The 18,577-nt window shown below is 37.3% G+C and overlaps 1 protein-coding gene across 11 annotated transcripts in view; it reads left to right on the top strand.

The window, feature by feature from the left end:
* Nucleotides 1-18,577, top strand: part of AADAT (aminoadipate aminotransferase) — a 37,412-nt gene that overhangs the window by 8,715 nt on the left and 10,120 nt on the right. For 4 of the 11 annotated variants that reach the window (XR_012580449.1, XR_012580448.1, XR_012580447.1 and 1 more), the window contains exons 9-15: nt 721-817; nt 1,634-1,695; nt 3,966-4,030; nt 4,521-4,627; nt 5,259-5,360; nt 6,563-6,730; nt 11,442-18,378. Coding sequence is in view for 2 of the 11 variants with exons in the window: in XM_074541252.1 (XP_074397353.1) it covers nt 721-817; nt 1,634-1,695; nt 3,966-4,030; nt 4,521-4,627; nt 5,259-5,360; nt 6,563-6,604 (475 nt within the window). In the remaining 9 variants the exon portion in view is untranslated. Of the gene's footprint in view, nt 1-720; nt 818-1,633; nt 1,696-3,965; nt 4,031-4,520; nt 4,628-5,258; nt 5,361-6,562; nt 8,040-11,441; nt 18,379-18,577 lie in introns of those variants that run through there. The other 7 variants (XM_074541252.1, XM_005483800.4, XR_012580450.1 and 4 more) reach the window with 6 other exon arrangements.

Here is an 18,577-nt window from a genome sequence, read left to right as displayed (position 1 = left end):
ATTTTTAGCTTGCTTTTGTCTGTTAACCCAATAGATATAAAAAAAATAATGTGAAGTCTGCATTGGCAGACAGTGGATTATAACCCATCCTAGAGAAAGTGAGGAGACAACATAATGCTGGGTGTGATTGCATTTTCAGAACTGACACCACAAAATGGCATGACACAGTATTATCTTTTCCAAAGACATGTATGAGTTTACAGGCTCCATTTTTCTTCAAATAAAAACTTCAGCCAATCTGTAAGGATGGGTAATAAGAATTGAATCATAAGGAACCATCTAGTTTATCAATCTATATTCAATTCCTTCTGCAGTACTGAAAGGGAGTGAAAGAATAAAGCAATTTGCCACTTACCTGTTTGTCATAAAGCCTGAGCATTCATGATCTTTTATTATGGGAAAACTTGTCTTTCTTTCCCTTTGATTCATGTTATCTTTGTGGTTGCAGAAGATAGCTTCTAAACATAGATTTTGTCCTGAAGCCTCATAACTAAGAAGCTACTATAAGCATTAAAACTTCTTAAATGTTTTTATTTCATTACTTTGGTACTCAGCTTCTAAATTGTATAACCTGAGGGCAGTATTAAGATACAGATAAATTTGAATGCATAAGAGATCCATACACTATCAATGAAATTGTTGCATGTTTTCCCACATATAACTCAGAAAAGTATTAGCACATTGCATTTCTGTGGTAACTTTTTGTTTGTTTGGTTCCAGTTTAAGAATTGGTTTTCTGACGGGTCCCAAGCCTCTCATTGACAGAGTTGTTCTACACATTCAGGTGTCAACAATGCACACCAGCACTTTCACACAGGCAAGTACCAAGCCACCAGATGAATTGTATTTAGAGAAGACAACATATCCTAAGTTACAAGAAACTGCAAGCAAACAGCTTTGTACTTTCATAATTGCTCTGCACTTTTACAGTTTTGTTTATGCACATGCATTGTCAATTCTGCCAAAGGAAGAGAGACCATCATAGAACCAGAGCTAGAGGGTTGTCCCAGTGCATGGATAGTTCAGCTGATATCCCTTAACCCTCAAATTTCAAGAATCAAGTTTTGAAATACTTTATCTCTTTCTGGTAGGTTCTTTTGAAAAACCTTAATGTAAAGCACAGTATGGAAGAAACACTCATTTTTTATTTTTTATTCTACTTTTCAATTAAAACAATACTGGCAGCCCACAAAGACATTTCAAAGCAAGCTGACAACTACAGCCCCTTTATGGTTAGTACTAAGGAAAGGAGACAGTGAACACATCTAAATACGGCTTCCATCTTCCAGCTCCATTAGTTCGTCCCTGTTAAAGTGGAGAGGCCGATGTGGACAGGAAGGTAAGGCAATATACATTGCCTTCCTCTTTCTCCCCATGTACCATATTTACCTCTCCATCCATTTTTCCCTTCCCCCCACCCCAGCTTCCAAATACCAGTGCCATGGTCCTTGGAGACACCAGTAACATGGACAATAATAACCTTGGCACCTCTGTTTATTAGGGCTCCCAGAGACACCGCATGCAATTTCATGTCTGGGGAATGTTGAATAGTGCATCTGGCCATGGATCTTTTGATGACTGTGGAACAGTCCTGTTTAAAACATGGTATTGATGATGTGTTTTATTTCTTTAGATTATGATATCACAGCTCCTTCAGCAATGGGGACAAAAGGGTTTCTTGGAGCACATAGACAGGTAGGGTTATGTCCTATGCTGAATTTCATCATCTGTCATTCTGCTACTTGTTGCCTACAGCAAACATTGTTTGTAGCAAAAAAGTTGGAGGAGTTGCACCAGTATTAGGCCAAGTAGGCAAGACAGATCACCGAGACTGATGGGTTCACCAAGAGCCCTGAGGAGACACAGTGTGAGGTTGCAGACAGGCAGGTCGGGGCATGTCACCTCCTACTCCAGGCAGACAATCCACCAGTCCATTGGCACAGATATCATGCAGCTCCTACCTGAAGGGAGCTTGAGAGGATCCTGGAAGCATCAAGCCAGTGAAAAAAGTTTGGATCCCTGCTAAAGTGTTAGGGTCTATAGCAAAAGCTGAGATCTCTGAGCACAGGATCTATTGTGAAAGAGTCAGCATAGCCTTTATAAAGGGAGTTCACTAAGTTAGCAGGAATTTACACTCTTGCCATCCTTGATCTCCTGACTGGGGATACTGATGGAAAAACAGTGAAGTTTATCTACACACAGGAAACATTGCCTGAACATTGCCTCTCACTGTTAGAGAGCACTGGGCTACCATCTGACTCACAAGACATTTCTTGCATACTGACTGACACACATTTAGTTTTCATTTACTATGCAGGAGAGCATAGTTTCTCTTGACAGTCAGTACCTCATTTTATACGCTCTACTTGGATATCATTAGAGCCACAAGTTTCTCACTTCAGTAGGAGTGTGCTACATTCTGCAAAGGGCTGTGACAGCAAAATGAGCAAAACATGCAAGAAGTTCTTATATCTCACTGTAACAGCCACTTGTGTCCCCTTGATGTTCATACTGTTAACAGCAATATTTGGGAAAAAAAAATCAAACCAGACGCATCAGCCTTAGAATTGCTTTGTTTTAAGATTTAGGAGCATAAAGAGAAATCTCACCGAGGAACTTGGACCACACTTTAGCTCAACTTTCAGTAGTTCCCAAAAAATAAATCCCAAATGCATCTCTTCACTTACCTCTTTGTTGTAGGTCAAAAGGCAGCCTTGATCAAGCTTGGAGGCTGTTCTTCCACTTAAACAAATGAAAACAGGGCTGTAGTGAGGCAGCTGCAGTACTTACTTTATAACCTTACTGATGAAGCCTCACAGCTGACTGCAATCTCTTCCAGCTGATTTCACTTGTACAAGGGTGAGGTGTTAGATCAGGCTTTGGAGTAGAAGATTGGTTTTTTTTGGAGCAGCTACTTTTTTTGGGAATGTTTCACTTTAGTAATTGTTGTGTTTTCAACACGTAATTTAAATGGTAACAGGATTTGCAATTTTGGTAAAAGCTGCACAAGGAGATTTACTCTCTCATATAGAATGTAGCAATAGATATACTGAGCCCCAAAGCTGTTTAAGTTTCTGGAGGTATTGGTGTTTGTGTATCAGATGGAATAAAATACATCCATAAATCAAAAGTACTGGTTCAGAAAGTATTTTTAAAATTACAAATGTAAAATTATGAAAAGTATGCAAATTACTAAGGATGTTTTCTCAAGAAATGGGAACACATTTGCATTTGAATTATGAACTCAGTATCAGGCATTTCTCTTGTGCCTTCTATTGCACAGCTGTGTCATTTTATGTTGACAAAATCCGCTGCATGTGACTTGTCCATGGTGAAACCTGGGTTAGGGTCATTTTTCCCAGTAAGAGATTATATTATTTGAAAGTTTTACTTGAAGTTTGAAGGAGATATGTCCAAAAGCTTAGAAAGGGGAAGCTGTCAAATAGCTGTGACAGGTTTATCATATGATTTGCTTTTTACCTTGTTAAATGTAATTTCTATGAGTACCTGTTACACAAATTCAACCCAAATGCACAAATATTAAGTCTGTGCTTTTGCATATGTTAAAGTCCCTAATTTTCTTCAGTGTGTGTGCTTTGTGCAGTAAATACTGTTAACAGGACTTCTATCCACTGCTATAATAGACAGATTGGATGTAATATATAAAAGGTATTTGTGATATGTGTAAAGCTGAAGAAACAGCCACACAGGGACTTCCTCTGTCTGGTTGATCAGTGCTCTGTTGGAGGCGCAGTGAAGCAGCAAAGACTTCTTGGATACATATACAAAGTTTTATATACACAGTATACTCTGTTGTGCCCACCTAGTATATGCTTATATTTCTATTAAATGTGCTTGTTCACTTGAGTTGTTCAAGTAGGAAAGCTTTGTTTCTGCCTCCAGAAACAACAAATAGACCCTGAAGGATATGAGTTCCTGACTTTGAATTGATAATTTGCTTTCAGAGTGGTGGACTTCTACAGGATCCAGCGGGATGCAATGCTCACTGCTGCTGACAAGTGGTTAAAAGGTCAGAGTGCAACACAGATAATAACTTACATTTTTTTGCTAGCTACTTATCATCTTTGTGCTCAAGAAAAATCACTGAAGTTCATCTCTTGACTGAAGTGACAGATAAGCACTATAAGCAATCAATTGCATTAAATATTAAGCTTAGAACAAATACTCTATTGCTGCATTTTTGTGCTTTCTGGTAGGACAGGGAAATAGATGGTGATGAAAAAAAGCTCACCACATTACTATTTAAAGCAATTTTACAAAGAGCTTGTATTTCACTTCATTATGTTCTCATACTTTCGATATTTAAAATATCTGTCTTCAAAAAATCTCAAAAATAGTGACCTTAATTTAGAAGAAGATACAAAAACATCGCTATAGCAATAGTGATAATAATGTTTGTATCAGCAAATCTAAAACATCATTGAATCTATGATGTATCCATTAGAAGTGGGGCATAAGTTTCTTCCTTGATTCCATTTTCTCTCTCTCTCTTTCTCTAGACTTGGCAGAATGGTACCCTCCTGCTGCTGGCATGTTCTTATGGATCAAAATTAAGGGTATTTCTGATACACAGCAGCTGATAATGGAAAAGGCTTTGAAGAAAGAAGTATGACATGATTTAATGACTTGTGATCTTAAAACAAAAAAAGGGAGGGATAAAATATCTGTATCTATCCATATGTGCACACATAATAAAGCAGGGGGACTTGCTGTGCACCATTATTAAGTCTGCAAGTCAGGCACTGCGGCATAGTTATTGACTAACAAAATATTTTCATGACTCCATTCAGATGCTGATATTTTATCAGTTTACTTAAATTGAAATCAATAGAACATATGGTACAATGTCATTATGTATGACATATATATAATATTAATATATATACCTAAATGTATCATGGCTGCTGACTAAATTTTTTTAATGACAGAAATTAAGTTTGGGTTTATTTCTCCAATTTGTAAGATCCAGCACTGAGTAAGCTACACCCCAGGTGCCTCTAAGCATTGTGATGATATGAACAAGACCTGGTAACCAAAACCAAAGACCCCTTGGTTTTATTATGAAAAGTCTGGTTACAGATTGCATATTTTTGTATTCTCATTTTGAAAAAAGGAATATATTACACCATGCTCACACTTACAAGTCTGTAAGCACTGAGCTTTCTCAAATTTAATTCAACATAGTGTTTTAAAAATATAGAAGTGGTAATAACTATGTGTTAATCACTTTTTCATAGGTATTACTGGTTCCTGGAGGAGCATTCAATATTGATAGTTCAGAGCCTAGTTCTTATGTCAGAGCCTCCTTCTCTCTACCTTCTCCTGCCCAGATGGATCTGGTGAGATTTTCTTTCCTTTACATTCTTATCAAGACAGTTTCTCACACAGTAATGCTCCTTTATTTTTTACATCCTTCTTATATTTTTTCTTAAATGTTAGAGGTTTTAGTCTGTAGGTGATTAAGCAGTACTTTCACAGCAGTATTAACTGTTCCTTAAGCAAGATACTCATCCAAATAATCTGCAAGATACCAAATTTTGAGGACCACTTAGAATTTTTCTGTGTATCTCATACATACAGTGTCTCACAGTTGAACCTCCCAGACATTATTTATAAATGCTTTACTGAAGCCAGAGTATTTGCTTACGTATTAGCAGGCATCCCGTATCTTTGAGACTTTGGATTCCCAACATTCTGTGATTGAATTACCTCTGTTCTTTTTTTGTGTGTGTGTTGAAAATTCTTTGTAAGAAAGACTATTGTTTTCTTTCATACAATTTACATACAAGCATAATTTTACTATTTATTATTTTATTTATTTTGTTTATTTTTTATTTCTTTATTATTATTCCTGATACTATTATCAGGAACTAATCTTTTATGTGTGTTAGGAGCATTTTTGATGTTATTTGGCTCTATCTATAAAATCAGTGGGAGAAAAGATAGGAGACATTTATTTGTGCAGATTTAATGCTGACTTGATTGGGTGCATGAAAAAGTCCAGTATTTGTAGTTGTACTTTCATGTCATTATGAAGGCTTGTAACAGATAATGCTTCTATTGCCAATGTAGGTCTTCTATATTTCTTCTATTTTTTCCTTTTTCTTTGTTAAAGTAATTCATAACCATACTCTTGACAGTCAAGCTGTATTTTTATATACTTCCCCACTCAACTGTTCTTCCCTTTTTTCACTTTTGGAGTCCCTGGGCAGTAATACTAAGTTAAAAGAGATCCTCTTTTAGGCATCACTAGCTTGTTAGAAGTTATATCTGACCTCCAAATAACCTTTGAACATCAATATATGCATTTTTCTGTTTCAGAAATCTCTGCCTTTTATTTCCTATCAGAGAATTGGAAGCTTTTTGCAGTTAAACCCCATACATGATTTTATAAAAGGAAAAGAAAGAATATCAGCAGAACTTTGCATTATAAAATATTGATTCTATATGGTTAGGGCAGTTTCAGTAGCTTTACAGGTTTGACGTGTTCCCTATTCATGTAATGCTGAAATATAAATGTGAACCATATTTTTCATTGCAGGCCTTCAAGAGACTGGCTGACCTTATAAAAGAATCTTTGTGAAAAAGCTAAATAGAGCTCTTGTAGTAATAAAAATCATCTCCAGAAAATAGTTATTAACATTTGGATTTCATCAGAACACGTTATAAGCAAGCACAATACAGTGGATGTTTCCTTACATCTTTTCAGGTAAAAAAAAAGACTGAAAATGAAAATAAAAAACAATTTGCCTAATTTTTTTTTGACTGGACATTGCATTACAAAATGCATTCAATTCAGAAACATTTAAAATACCCAAAACCAAAATGTTCTATTTCCTGTAAAATCCATGAGTTTGTTAGATTTAAATTGATTTTTGTTCTGACTTTTGTTTTCCATTTGAGTTGGGAAACAGAAATCATTTACTTAGAAAGTTGGACTTGAGGTGGTCTTAGCCACTATTACTTTTCACTATTAATATCAACTGATACATTCCTCCAAAATCTTATGTTGGGATTGTCTCATGGGTCACTTCCATTCTTGTCCTTCTGTATGGCATCTGGTTTTAATGATTTGAGGATTAGTATTTAATTCTACTGAAGTTTTGTCAGGTAAAGCTGATGTAACTATGTTAAAAAATTAAAACTGATCCAATAAAATGAGGCTATGATTACAAATAAACTGAGGTCCATTACAATTTGCAAGGGTATTCTCTAATTTGTAAAAGGTATTCTGATTGCTGTTTTTTTCCTTCAGTTTGTGAATAATTACTCAGTACCTGTAGTAGAAAATCTCTGGTTTGCCAAGGCATGTGGCAGTACTAAAGGAACTACTCCTTGTTATTCAGTCAGAGGTGGTTGTGAAGGGAGAGTGTAAGTGAAGAGGGGACATTGTGGAACAGTTGCAGTGTTTGAACTGTAATTACTCTGAATAAAAACGCAAAGAAACATGCATTTTCATTCTTCTAATACTGTTCCCAGGAATACCATGCTGTACCTCACTTTTCTTCTAATGAATATGGAAACTATTGCACAACCCTGCAAAGCACAGCAGTCACAAGGAGAGAATAAGGCCTTGCTTATTCTTTTCAAGAATTAATATCCCAGAAACATGTTAACAAATCTGGCTACAGCTAGAAGATTATCTATAGATGTATAGAATGTGGAGAATACCTTCAGAATTATATTTTCTTTTTACTTTGAAATTATAATAGATCAGATCTGGATTGTCATAACAAGTAGATATGCTGTAATATGGTCTGGGAAAAATTAACATCCAAGTGTTTCTGTTCCTTGATGTACACAGAACTTTGACCTTTTTCTACATTTGGCTAATAATAAACTTAAAATACTTTCTTGCAGTTTCATCCAATAAATCAAGCATTAACAGAGGTAGATAAAGTTCTTCTGACAATATCAAATTATTTTATTGCCTTATATGGGATGCATAATTTAATAAACTCTCTGAGTATCTGTATCTCCACAAAAACTACTAATAAAGTAGAGGAATGGAAAGACCACTTCAGTTTTCTTGGTAGATTATATGAAATCTTATTTTCAACATAGTTCCAAGAACTTGGAAGATGTTACTTAATAAGAAAATAAGCTAGTTTCTGTATTTGTGAGGAAGACTGGCCAGAGTTACTGTCTTAGTACAAGCCTAGACAGGTACATTGTAGACATTTTAGGCAACCCACTAACAAGAAAACAAACAGCTAAAAGCTTTTTAGTAATGCCTAAGAAAAATCACTTTATCACCCAAGCAAATAGAAAACTGCCTTGATTTTTTAGAATTAACCAACACGTTTGCATCTCTGCTTTTTTTCTTTCCTGGATTTCTTTGTTCATCTCTTTTTAAAGATGTTTCTAATCCATAGGGGCCCCAGGTGACACAATTTTCCAGTAATTAAAGACAATTATTTTCTTACAATTGCCACCATATTTTTTTTATCCTTTACAGATATGCTATTACCTTATTGTCTGCATTTGTTGTTGGTCACATCATACACAATCCCACCAATAACTAATCTCTGGCTAGTGGCAAGTCTGACCCGAATTCTTTTTCATTTAAAGCAGCCAGCATCCCTTTAGGAGAGCAGCACTAATTTTAGGGTGATGTAACGCAGAAGGGTAACTATCTGGAATATAATATTGGCTTTATCTTCAAGTAACAGCAGTTATGCCAAATGAATAAATGTGTTATTTCTTTCTGCCTCCTAATTGGCATAATGTTTCCCATTTGTATCTTTTTATCTCTTTTTATTGAGCTATTCTTGCTTATTACCCTAGCAAGTCTGTGATAAGCCATAGATGTTAGATTAGTTCCCACATAATAGATGTGAAGAGAGGGCTTTTAGAAAGCAACATGCACAGATGGTTCAAATTCTGTGGCTATCAGTCATGCCTGCATATTGTGAACAAGAATCCCAGGGACTCACAAGTTTCAAAGACAAAGGAAATCATCATCAGCTTTATAAGAAAGGCCATGCATTTTCATTACCTCTGAGAAGGATATCCTAGCTGGGTTTTAAGACTTGAAATGATGGAAGACACACCAGCATAATCTGTTGGATTCAAGAGCCCTTCATTTACATGGCATTCTCTCCAGTCATGTCACTTGTATTAATTCAGCTATTTCCCTAAAGCCAAAAGTAAGGGATAAAAAGGATGTATTTCAAAAGTTTGGAGCTGCACTCCTAATCAATGAATTTTCAAAAGATTTTCTCTAATCTCCTCAAAATCTACCCTAATCAGGGTAAATATATTTCCCTTTAAGACAAGAAGGTTTTGTAAAGTAGATAAAACAGTGAATAGGAAAGACATCAGTGGAAATAGTTTCTGTATTGGCAAGTCACTCTTTGCTGCCTGGTGTCAAAAATAAGGAAATCAAATTTTTGCCTTTTATGATTATCATATCATAAGCAGCATAGACATACGATGTCAGGAGCTTTTTTTTTAAGGCCATTGGATCTGCCTTGTTTTGAATCCTGGAAATTCAGGTTTTGAGCTGCTTTGTAAAAGTGGCTTTCAAGAAACCAATTTGGAGTTCCTTATCTGTAGTACTAAAGCCAGGAAGGTGGGATGGGTAAAAAGTTCATGCAATCCCCTCACTGTTTCTAAAAGTAAAACTGGTTTTCAGAGTAGGTAATGTATTTAGGGAGGTGAAGTCCTACTGATTTTTTTTTATATTGGACTCTTGAATGAAAAAGTTAGTTTTTAAAATAGAACTAAAATTCCTAAGACCATTACATTGTTTTGATAAATCCCATATAAAAAGTTTAATGATGCAAAACTGTAAGGGCAAGAGGAAATCTTTGCCACATTCTTGAAAGTTTCCTGAATGAAATGTTGCAATGCTGTGACTACACATACACACACACACACACATTGCATCTGAGGTCTAAAAGAGTGGAAAATATATTTACAAACTGATTAATAGTGTGCACTGTCCTTTCTTTCACTGTTTAAAATAAAATATTGGTGATGTTCAGGACAACTGAAGTCAGAAGGATGACACTGGAGCTAAGTTCAATAGCAGAGGAAGAAAGGAGAGTAGGACAAAGCATGTAAAAAAAAGTCTAGTGACAATAGACAACTAGAAATCTTCCCCAGAGCCAGACACAAATTGTTGAGACTTCCTCTGTTAGAAATGGTTCTAAAACTCATTCATGGTTCTAACCACACTTTCTGATTGTCAAATGGCCTTCTTAGTCAAGGGACAAAAATATTTTGCTTCTCTAAAATTTGTATCAAATTGTACATTAAGGATGATAAAAGCCTGGCTAAAACAGCCATATGTCACTGTGTAACTACTGGCACTTTGAAGAGCCTAATAGAAAATTTGGCTTACTCAGTTCCCCAGGCTGTAACAGAATTCTAATAGCTTTGCTAACATCTTTGCCTCCAAACTAGGCATTCAATAGCTGTCACAGCTTGCTTCCAGTAGCAGCTTCACAGACCACAGAAAATACAATATGCTGTGATAAATGAGCTACACAAATGTTTTGCTCCTGCCAAAAACTGAAACTCACAACAAAGCCTTGCTCTTGCACCTTAACATTACACAGGATTTTGTGCAGGCCAAATACATAAATGGATCTGAAAAAGGGATTAAACACAATGATTTGCAACAGAACCATAAAAGACTTTTGAACACAAAGGTCTGTGGATCTGTGAGGTCCATATCAGGATTTTCTAGACCAATGATTGCCTGAATGGGAAAGGATATCAAGGGATCACTAAATAGTTCCCCATTTTTTATGCTCTTGCTTTGGCCATTGACAGAAACATTACACTGGACTAAAGAAAATTGGTCTTAACTAATACAACAATTCAGATGTTTAAGCTAGCTTGTCTCTGATTTAGCAAAGACTGCTCAGCTAAGACATATTACTGTGTAGGAAGTGAGTGACAGTGAGAATTAAAATCTAGGGCCAAGCCATAGAGCAATCTGCAATTCATGCATAGGCACTGAGTCAGTTTACTGCTAAGTTCAAGCTTTTCTTAAGGTCACATCTTTTTTCCAGCCTTGTGCTCAGCTCAAGGCAGTGGCCACATTATCCACTGCAGAGTCTGTATACAATATCTCATTTCCCCTTGTAACTTCAATTGAATACAGATGTACTGATCATCTGCATTGGAACAACATGTTGGTTATGTACCAAAGAGAAAAAAATCCTGATAGTGTCACCACATGGGCAGAGAATCGTAAAGGCGTTTTACTTGAATTTCCTCCTCCTTACTGAGTAACTCCAAATGAGTCCCTTTAGTCTCTGCATCCCCATGGTAATAATGATAGCTACCTTTGTAAAGGACTTTGATATACAATGATGCTATTGACATTTCCAGGTGCTTGTATCATCAAATTACATAGCAAAACATGACAAAGAATGCAAATTCATGTGCCATTATTTTTTTCACAGCTGCAAAGAGAATATTATCCGTTTCATCTTTTGTGATTCAAAGAGGTAAAAATTCTTTTCTGAATTTCCTAGTATTTGGTGGGGGAAGAAAGTGAAGATAGGAGTATACATCCTTCCTTTAGGAATCTAAACCAGGAACCCCTGTATCACTTCCATGCTAGAAGGGTTATGTCTCCAGTCACTCTGAGGGCAGTGGAGAAGGAGGTGCATCTGGATCAGGAGGCTGCATTGCTCTGGGTCCCCTAGCTGCACTCAAGGCCCCATCTCTGCCCAGCAAGGAGACACAGGCCTGGCAGGAGAACCTGCTGAGCCAGGCTCCCATCCTGCCCCAGCCTCCTGTGCTGCACAGTCTGAGCACAGAACTGTGACAGGCATTCAGGTGAGCCTAAATAAAGCAGCTGCACACTGCATGCTCAAATTAACCTGCCACAGTGCCTCTCACATGCTTAAGCAGACCGACTGTGAAATGGCATCTGCCTTAAAAGCCTTACTATGGCAGAGCATCAGAGTTGTCACTGAATCACAATGCCTGTCATTTGTACATCCCTTCATAAGCAATTCCTAAAAACATCTCCCACACCAGACCTACTGCAAGAGCTGGTCCTATGTTTTCATTTTAATTCTATTTGAAGCACAGGGCAGGAAATGGGGAAAACCCATCAATACAGTACCCCTTATAACAGTAATTATGAGAAGTTATTAATATTTATAAAGCTTTTTAAACAGGCTTATTTACTAGATGTGGCTCTGGGAATTCATCTACAAAAATGTCAATTTATGAAGGCAACAATGTACATATCTTCATCTGAATTATTCACATTGGTTGATACAATTAATCTTTTTCCTAGCTGAGGTTTAAAATTGGATCAGATGAATTGTATTACTAAGGTTCTTTTTTCCTTCTGTTGCCAGTGACTCACTTTAGTACAGAGGACTTTATTTTAGTTATCAAAAGCTTGGTGAATAAAAGCCCATCTTTTAAAGTTCTTTTCATGACCTTACATTGTTTCATGTCATGCTGGATCTCCTGCTAGAGATGTGTGTTAGTGGCAGCCTAGTGGAAGATTTTAGAAATTCATGCATGTTTTTTTCTTCATTAATGACAGCAGATAATAGCAGGTTTGGTATTAATACAACTCACTCATTTATAACTTTATTTTCCCCTTCATGCCTTAAGCACTAATATTTCTGTTAGTGGAAGCTGAGGGCCTGAAAAATCTGCTATTTTTCCTCTTGGATAAACACTGCTCCAGAATAGTGATGAGGAAATAACTCCACAGTGTTCAGACAGCTGTGGTTCCCAGCACTCTGGGAAATATCCTTCTCATGGTGCAACTGTATTCTAGTCACATTGCTAACTTCATACACTCAACCCATCATCTTTGCTGCTAAGGGTACTTTTCTACAGCAGGCCTAAAGAGTTCACTTTTCTACTTAGCTGAGATTTATTAAAAATAAAATTGGGCTTTTAGTTTATCCCAACATTTTGATTATCAGCACAGTTCTATGAATGCAGATCTCAGAGAATATCTTGGCCCTTTCATACAGAAGAGTACCAATGTGCTCTCCCACATATTCCAGCTTCACTTTCTTGCATAAGATTAAACAGCAGCAGGGTTACAGTGCTGTCAAAGGCAGAAAATGTGGAAGCAATATTTTGCTAGCAAAGGAAAATTTTAAAGGAGAAAAGCTTTTTATGTTAAGTCTTATCAACACTAAGAATATGGTCCACATAGCTGTGTTAGAAGAGCATGAATATGTAGAATCTTGGTGTGTTCAGATGAAAAGAAAAAATGGGCTAGAAAGCAATGAGTGGTCTCGAACTGAAGTGTCATTCACCACTCCATTGAAGAAGGGGAAAGATGAAATATTTTAGCAAGTCTCCAGGTGATAATATTTAGGTAGAGCTTAGCCTGTAGAACTGCTGGCCTGCCTCTCAAAATGTAGACAAGATTACTAACTGAGAAAGCAACATTCAAATTATTCAGCAGTCATACTGATGTTTCTTGTTTGGGTACCATTATTCCAACCCTTTCATACATTAAGAGTCTTCCTGAAGCATGTAGGTAGGTGATGCATTTGTATTATACATAAAATTTTAATTTTCCATTGCCAAAACCAGCATAGGCACATAAAAGTTCAAGTAACAATAAACATGTCATAGTGCTACTGAATATGAACTGCCCTGGGTGAACAGATGCATCATCATGTTTTTCAGGAGAAGGTGTTTGGATTTACATTGTATTTACGGGCCTTAGTTCTCCACTCAGTCTTATCAGCAAAATAAGATTTTATTTTCTCCACCAGATAGTATCAAACCAGGTCTGGATTTCTTTGGTTTGAGGTGGTAATAAGTCAATTGCTGAAACAGCTATGACTTCAGGAAGGTGGTTTTACACACATGTATTTATTGCATTTATCGCATTTATCATTCACTGAAGTTATGCTCTGACCTACCTTATCCCAGGAGCTTTTCAAGTGAATTTACAAGCAGCTGCCACCTTTTTTTTAATTCTTGTCTTTGTCTGCTTTCTGATGCTGAGCTCTGGTAAGTATCATCTGTTAATATCTAACAGTATGGGGTGTTAACCAGCATGCATTTCAGGACCCAGGTTCAATATTTACAAAATCAGTGGTCCTTTATCAGCACATATCTCTGTTTCCAGCCCAAGGATTACACCACTTTGCTGTCTAGTTTATACAGACAGGTGAAGCAGCCAGGAAAAGTGATTGAGAGAAGAGCAAAGGTAATCATGGAAAGAGAAAACCTAATTAAATGCTTTATGGGAAAGGTTCCAAAACATGGAGCTAGCATCCACTGCAGTATACCTAAAGCAGAAGCAGATAGGATGTTTTTTGCCAATTGATTTGTGAGTGATGGATCAGGTTTATTGAAAACAAAGAAGCAGTCATCCTGTTAACAAGAGAGGAATTATCCTATTGAGAAAGAAAAAGAACAGAACAGTGAGAGCACAGAGCATCCAGGCAATGGGAAGCTTTAGGAGTCCCATCAGTGAGAAATAGCCAATGTCATGAAGCCTGAAGTGAGGCCATATGGGATCTATTTCATTAGACTGTTGAAGTGAAAAGATATTCACTCTCTGGGTTGTGAAACTAATAAATACAAATTTAAGTTCCAGTTTTAATTCTCCAGAATATTTTTCAGAAAATTTAGCAAATGCCTTCATAAACTTAAGGACTGGGCTCATAATAAAATAATGTAACTTATTCCAGTTAGAAAGAAACACACAAAATGTCCAGTAAAAGAAACCAGATTTCTGCACCCTATAAGTGTTGCAGAAATTAAAATTATCCTTTTTTGAAGTGCTTATGGAGAGCTTTTGCCTTGCAGTTCTTGATAAAGGAAGATGGAGAGACCAATTCAGCACATGGTGGGTCTATAAGGCATAATCTAGTTTAAATTGTACCACATCATAAGACTAAAATTTAAAATGTCATGAAAATTCATCTTTTTCCTCCTGTAGAAAATTCTAGACACAAACCACAGTGAAGACAACATCTGAACACTGAGAGACAGTAGCTGACACTGCTGAATGCACAACTTTCTCCAGCAAGGTCATGGACACGCTGGAAAATTTTGCTTCTATAAATTTTATTGACTTTCAGTTTCTGATAACACTAAGTGAAAGCACACTGAACTCTGGCATTGTGCCACAAGAGACTATTTAATTCTGACAGCCAAACCCCACAGTTTGCTGAGTCACAGAAAACTCACAGTAATAAGTCTGTGTAAATGAAAGGCACCTTTTGTCAAAGACAACTTTGTAATGTAACTTTGACCAGACTTCAGTTTATTTTCTGTCCTTCCTACAGGGGAATATAATCAGAATATAACTTTCAGAGAAAAATGCAGGTTCTGTATGTGAAATTGTTTGAAAACCTTCCAGTTTCCCCTGGCTCATAACCATTCCTTAGTTTCCCTAGTGTTTCTATGGGGAAAGGAATAAAACAGCTCCAGGAGTAATACAATTTAATTCCACTTGTTCTTGTTGCATGGTCACAGGTCACACACTGTCAGTATGCTTTGGTGGAATGAAGAAAATGTAGAATATAGTGACTTTATAAATACATTTTCCTTTTTGCTTGCACGACTTTGATTTCCTTATGACAGAGGGTGACCCAAATTGTATTCCTCAATAGGAATAGGTAAGTATTTGCTTCTGGTTTTCAGTATTCCTGTCACATGCAATTTTTCTTTCAAAATGAGAAATGTATTTTCATCTGCCCCAGTTAAAACATGCAAACAGTAAAATACATTGAAAGAATCCTTTGCTTTAAATATATTTTGGTACTTAGAGGTGAATGACCCAGGCTGTCATTCACCACTAGTCAAATCTGAGCTTACAAAACCCACTTATATTAAATCAAGAATGAACTGTATTCAATTATATATATCATAGAACCATTTAATATTTTGGGTTGGAAGAGATCTTCAAAATCATCTAGTTCCAACCCCCCCTGCCTTGGCAGGGACACCTTCCACTAGACCAAGTTGTTCAGAGCCCCATCCAACCTGGCTAATTTTATTTCTAAATCTACTCTCTTTCAGTTTGAAGCCTTTCCCGTATGTCCTGTCACTCCATACCCTTGTACAATGTCCCTCTCCAGCTCTCGCAGGCCCCCTTCAGGTACTGGAAGGCTGCTTAAAGGTCCTCTTGGAGGCTTCTCTCCTCCAGGCTGAACAACATCAACACTGAGCCTTTCTTCACAGAAGAGATGCTCCAGCCCTCTGATCAGCTCCTCCCCTTAAAACTCAGTTTGTCTGGAGCTCTGCTCCCACAAAAATTAGCTCAGCATAGTGAAGTTCTTCAATGCTTCAACTGACCATCCACAAAGATACAAAGTCAAACATGCTGTCTCCTAACACTATCCCAGAAAAGCTATCCAGACTATTTTTGTGCCATCTGGGCAATTTTTAAAAGACTATTAAAAGCCTAAGGTGCTCTCTTTTCTCTCCATGAACATTATTGGTAAAGAAGTTGTGTTTAATTTTTTTTCCAAAATCATCTCTGCTGGACAAGCACAACTTAAAACATACTACCAACTTCCAGAATATGCTTAAGATTTCCGTGCTATACAAATGAGCAAAGAGCCTCAAGTCTTCAATAGTCTTGCTGAAAAATTATATAAAAGCTGGAATCTTATGTGCTGTATAAAGCAAGAGTCTAGGTTTAAAGCAAATTTGGGGAAGAATCCCCCAAAGGAGCTCCGGTGGGAAAAGCAGATCCAATCGGCCTCTCCCCAACGACTGGTCTGGGAGGAAAAAAAAATACCTCCTTGGAGAAAGGTGGAAAAAAAACTGTTGATTAAACAATAAAACCAAAACAATATCAAACAATGAGACCCCTTGCCACTCTAAAAGAGATGAAAAACTGAGAAAACCCCAGGTTCAAGCAGCAGCTCACTCAGTCTCTGATCAGTCCCTCAGTGCTGGAATTGTCGCAGGCCAGGCCCGGCCCAGTGGGCCACAGGTGCAGCTGCTCCCCTGTGTGTTCAGTCCAGAGCAGTTCCAAGAGGTCCAAAGAAAAGGGAAAAAAACAGTCCAGGGAACTTCTTTGCCTCAGCTAGCTAACACTAACTAAAAAGCAAAAGAAGAGCTCTGCCCCACTGTCTGTCTGCAGACAACGCAGTCAGGAGCAGGAATGTGGAGGAGTGAGTGCAGTGTCTGAAAACAAACTGCGCGCTTCTTCTCTCCCCCCCTTCACTCTCTGGAACACTCTTAAAGGTACAAAACTTATTATTCAACATAAACATAATGAGACGATTAGGGATAAAAGCATCATGTAGTCAACCCAGGACAGCAAGCCTCTAATTACACAGTTGAGACCAGTGGAGAAGCAGTATTTCACTGCACAGCTCTGAGAACATCTGCCTTCTGTCCCTGGCACGGTGCTCCTGAGCAGTGTGCTCTTTGTGGGGCTTCAAAGAACAGTGGCTGATTCCCACAGTGCTTCTCCTTTACAAATCCTTGGGGAGCTAAGCATGGCTCTTTCTCAATTTGCTTATGAGCGACCGCAGAATGGCCTCTTACTGGTTGCACTTTGAAAAAGCAAATCTTAGATTTGTGATTTCTTTGGGGCTTGTCCTTGCCAAGCTGGCTTTATATTATTTAGCAAAGGCAAACATTAAACTGATGTCCCCTCTCAGTCTTACACTCCATGTGCATGAAAACTCCTTCTTAACTTCTTCCTTAACTTTTACTTGTAATGATTAATGACAAAGCAAATTAGGGCAGAGCTACTTCACATTATGTGCAGAGTGCACATGATAAAATAGGACACAATCATTTAACCCACAAAGATCCACTCATCACAAGTGCAGTGACTTATCAACTTCCCAAAACTGTGATGAAATCTAGCCAACAGATTCTAACAAGGCAAAATCACAGCCTAATATAAACTGCTGCAGATTATACATATTGGTTTTGACGCTTTTTCTTTATGTCTAAGCACACCATCAGAGCAAAAGTAGGGAAAAGTATCTATCTTCAGGTAAGAAAATGAACAATCCCGTGCCACAGCCCACAAGCCCAGATGGATGCAACATGTTAATGACCCAGAAAAAGCATTTAATTCTAACATCCTCTTCAAAAAATTGTATATTTATGTGAAAGTGTAAATATTTTTTTCTGTAGTTTGGAACATTGAGACACAAACATAATGAGCTGTCCAAAGCTCCTGCAGAAGCTTTCAACAAAGATAAAAACCTAGACCTTCTGACTTCTTTCACTGATTCAGCCATGAGACCCAAGTCTACCATGACTTACACTTAGTACATGTTATGTACAACAGAATTTTACATTGCCATTTATTTGACTTATTTTATTTAGATAACACTGTGAGAAACAGCTACTGCCCAGAGGTGTGCAGCTCCGTCACCAGATGCAACCAGGCTGTAAAGTTTCTCCAGTGACCAGGTAATAGTTAGCTACACTTTTTTTACTTCCCTTTAAAGCCAGGCAGTCAATTAACTCATCAGCTACCAGTAGTCAGCCACCAACTTTGTTCTTTTTTTAAAACTTTCATGAAAAAAAAAAAATCAAAGGACTTGTGAAAAACGTAGTCAGAAGAAGCCCCATCTAGGATAGCACTTAAAATTGATTTCCAATGAAATCA

Source organism: Zonotrichia albicollis, chromosome 5 (genome assembly GCF_047830755.1).
Source record: "Zonotrichia albicollis isolate bZonAlb1 chromosome 5, bZonAlb1.hap1, whole genome shotgun sequence".
In the NCBI taxonomy this organism is placed as follows: domain Eukaryota; kingdom Metazoa; phylum Chordata; class Aves; order Passeriformes; family Passerellidae; genus Zonotrichia; species Zonotrichia albicollis.
This window is presented reverse-complemented; position numbering and strand designations above follow the sequence as displayed.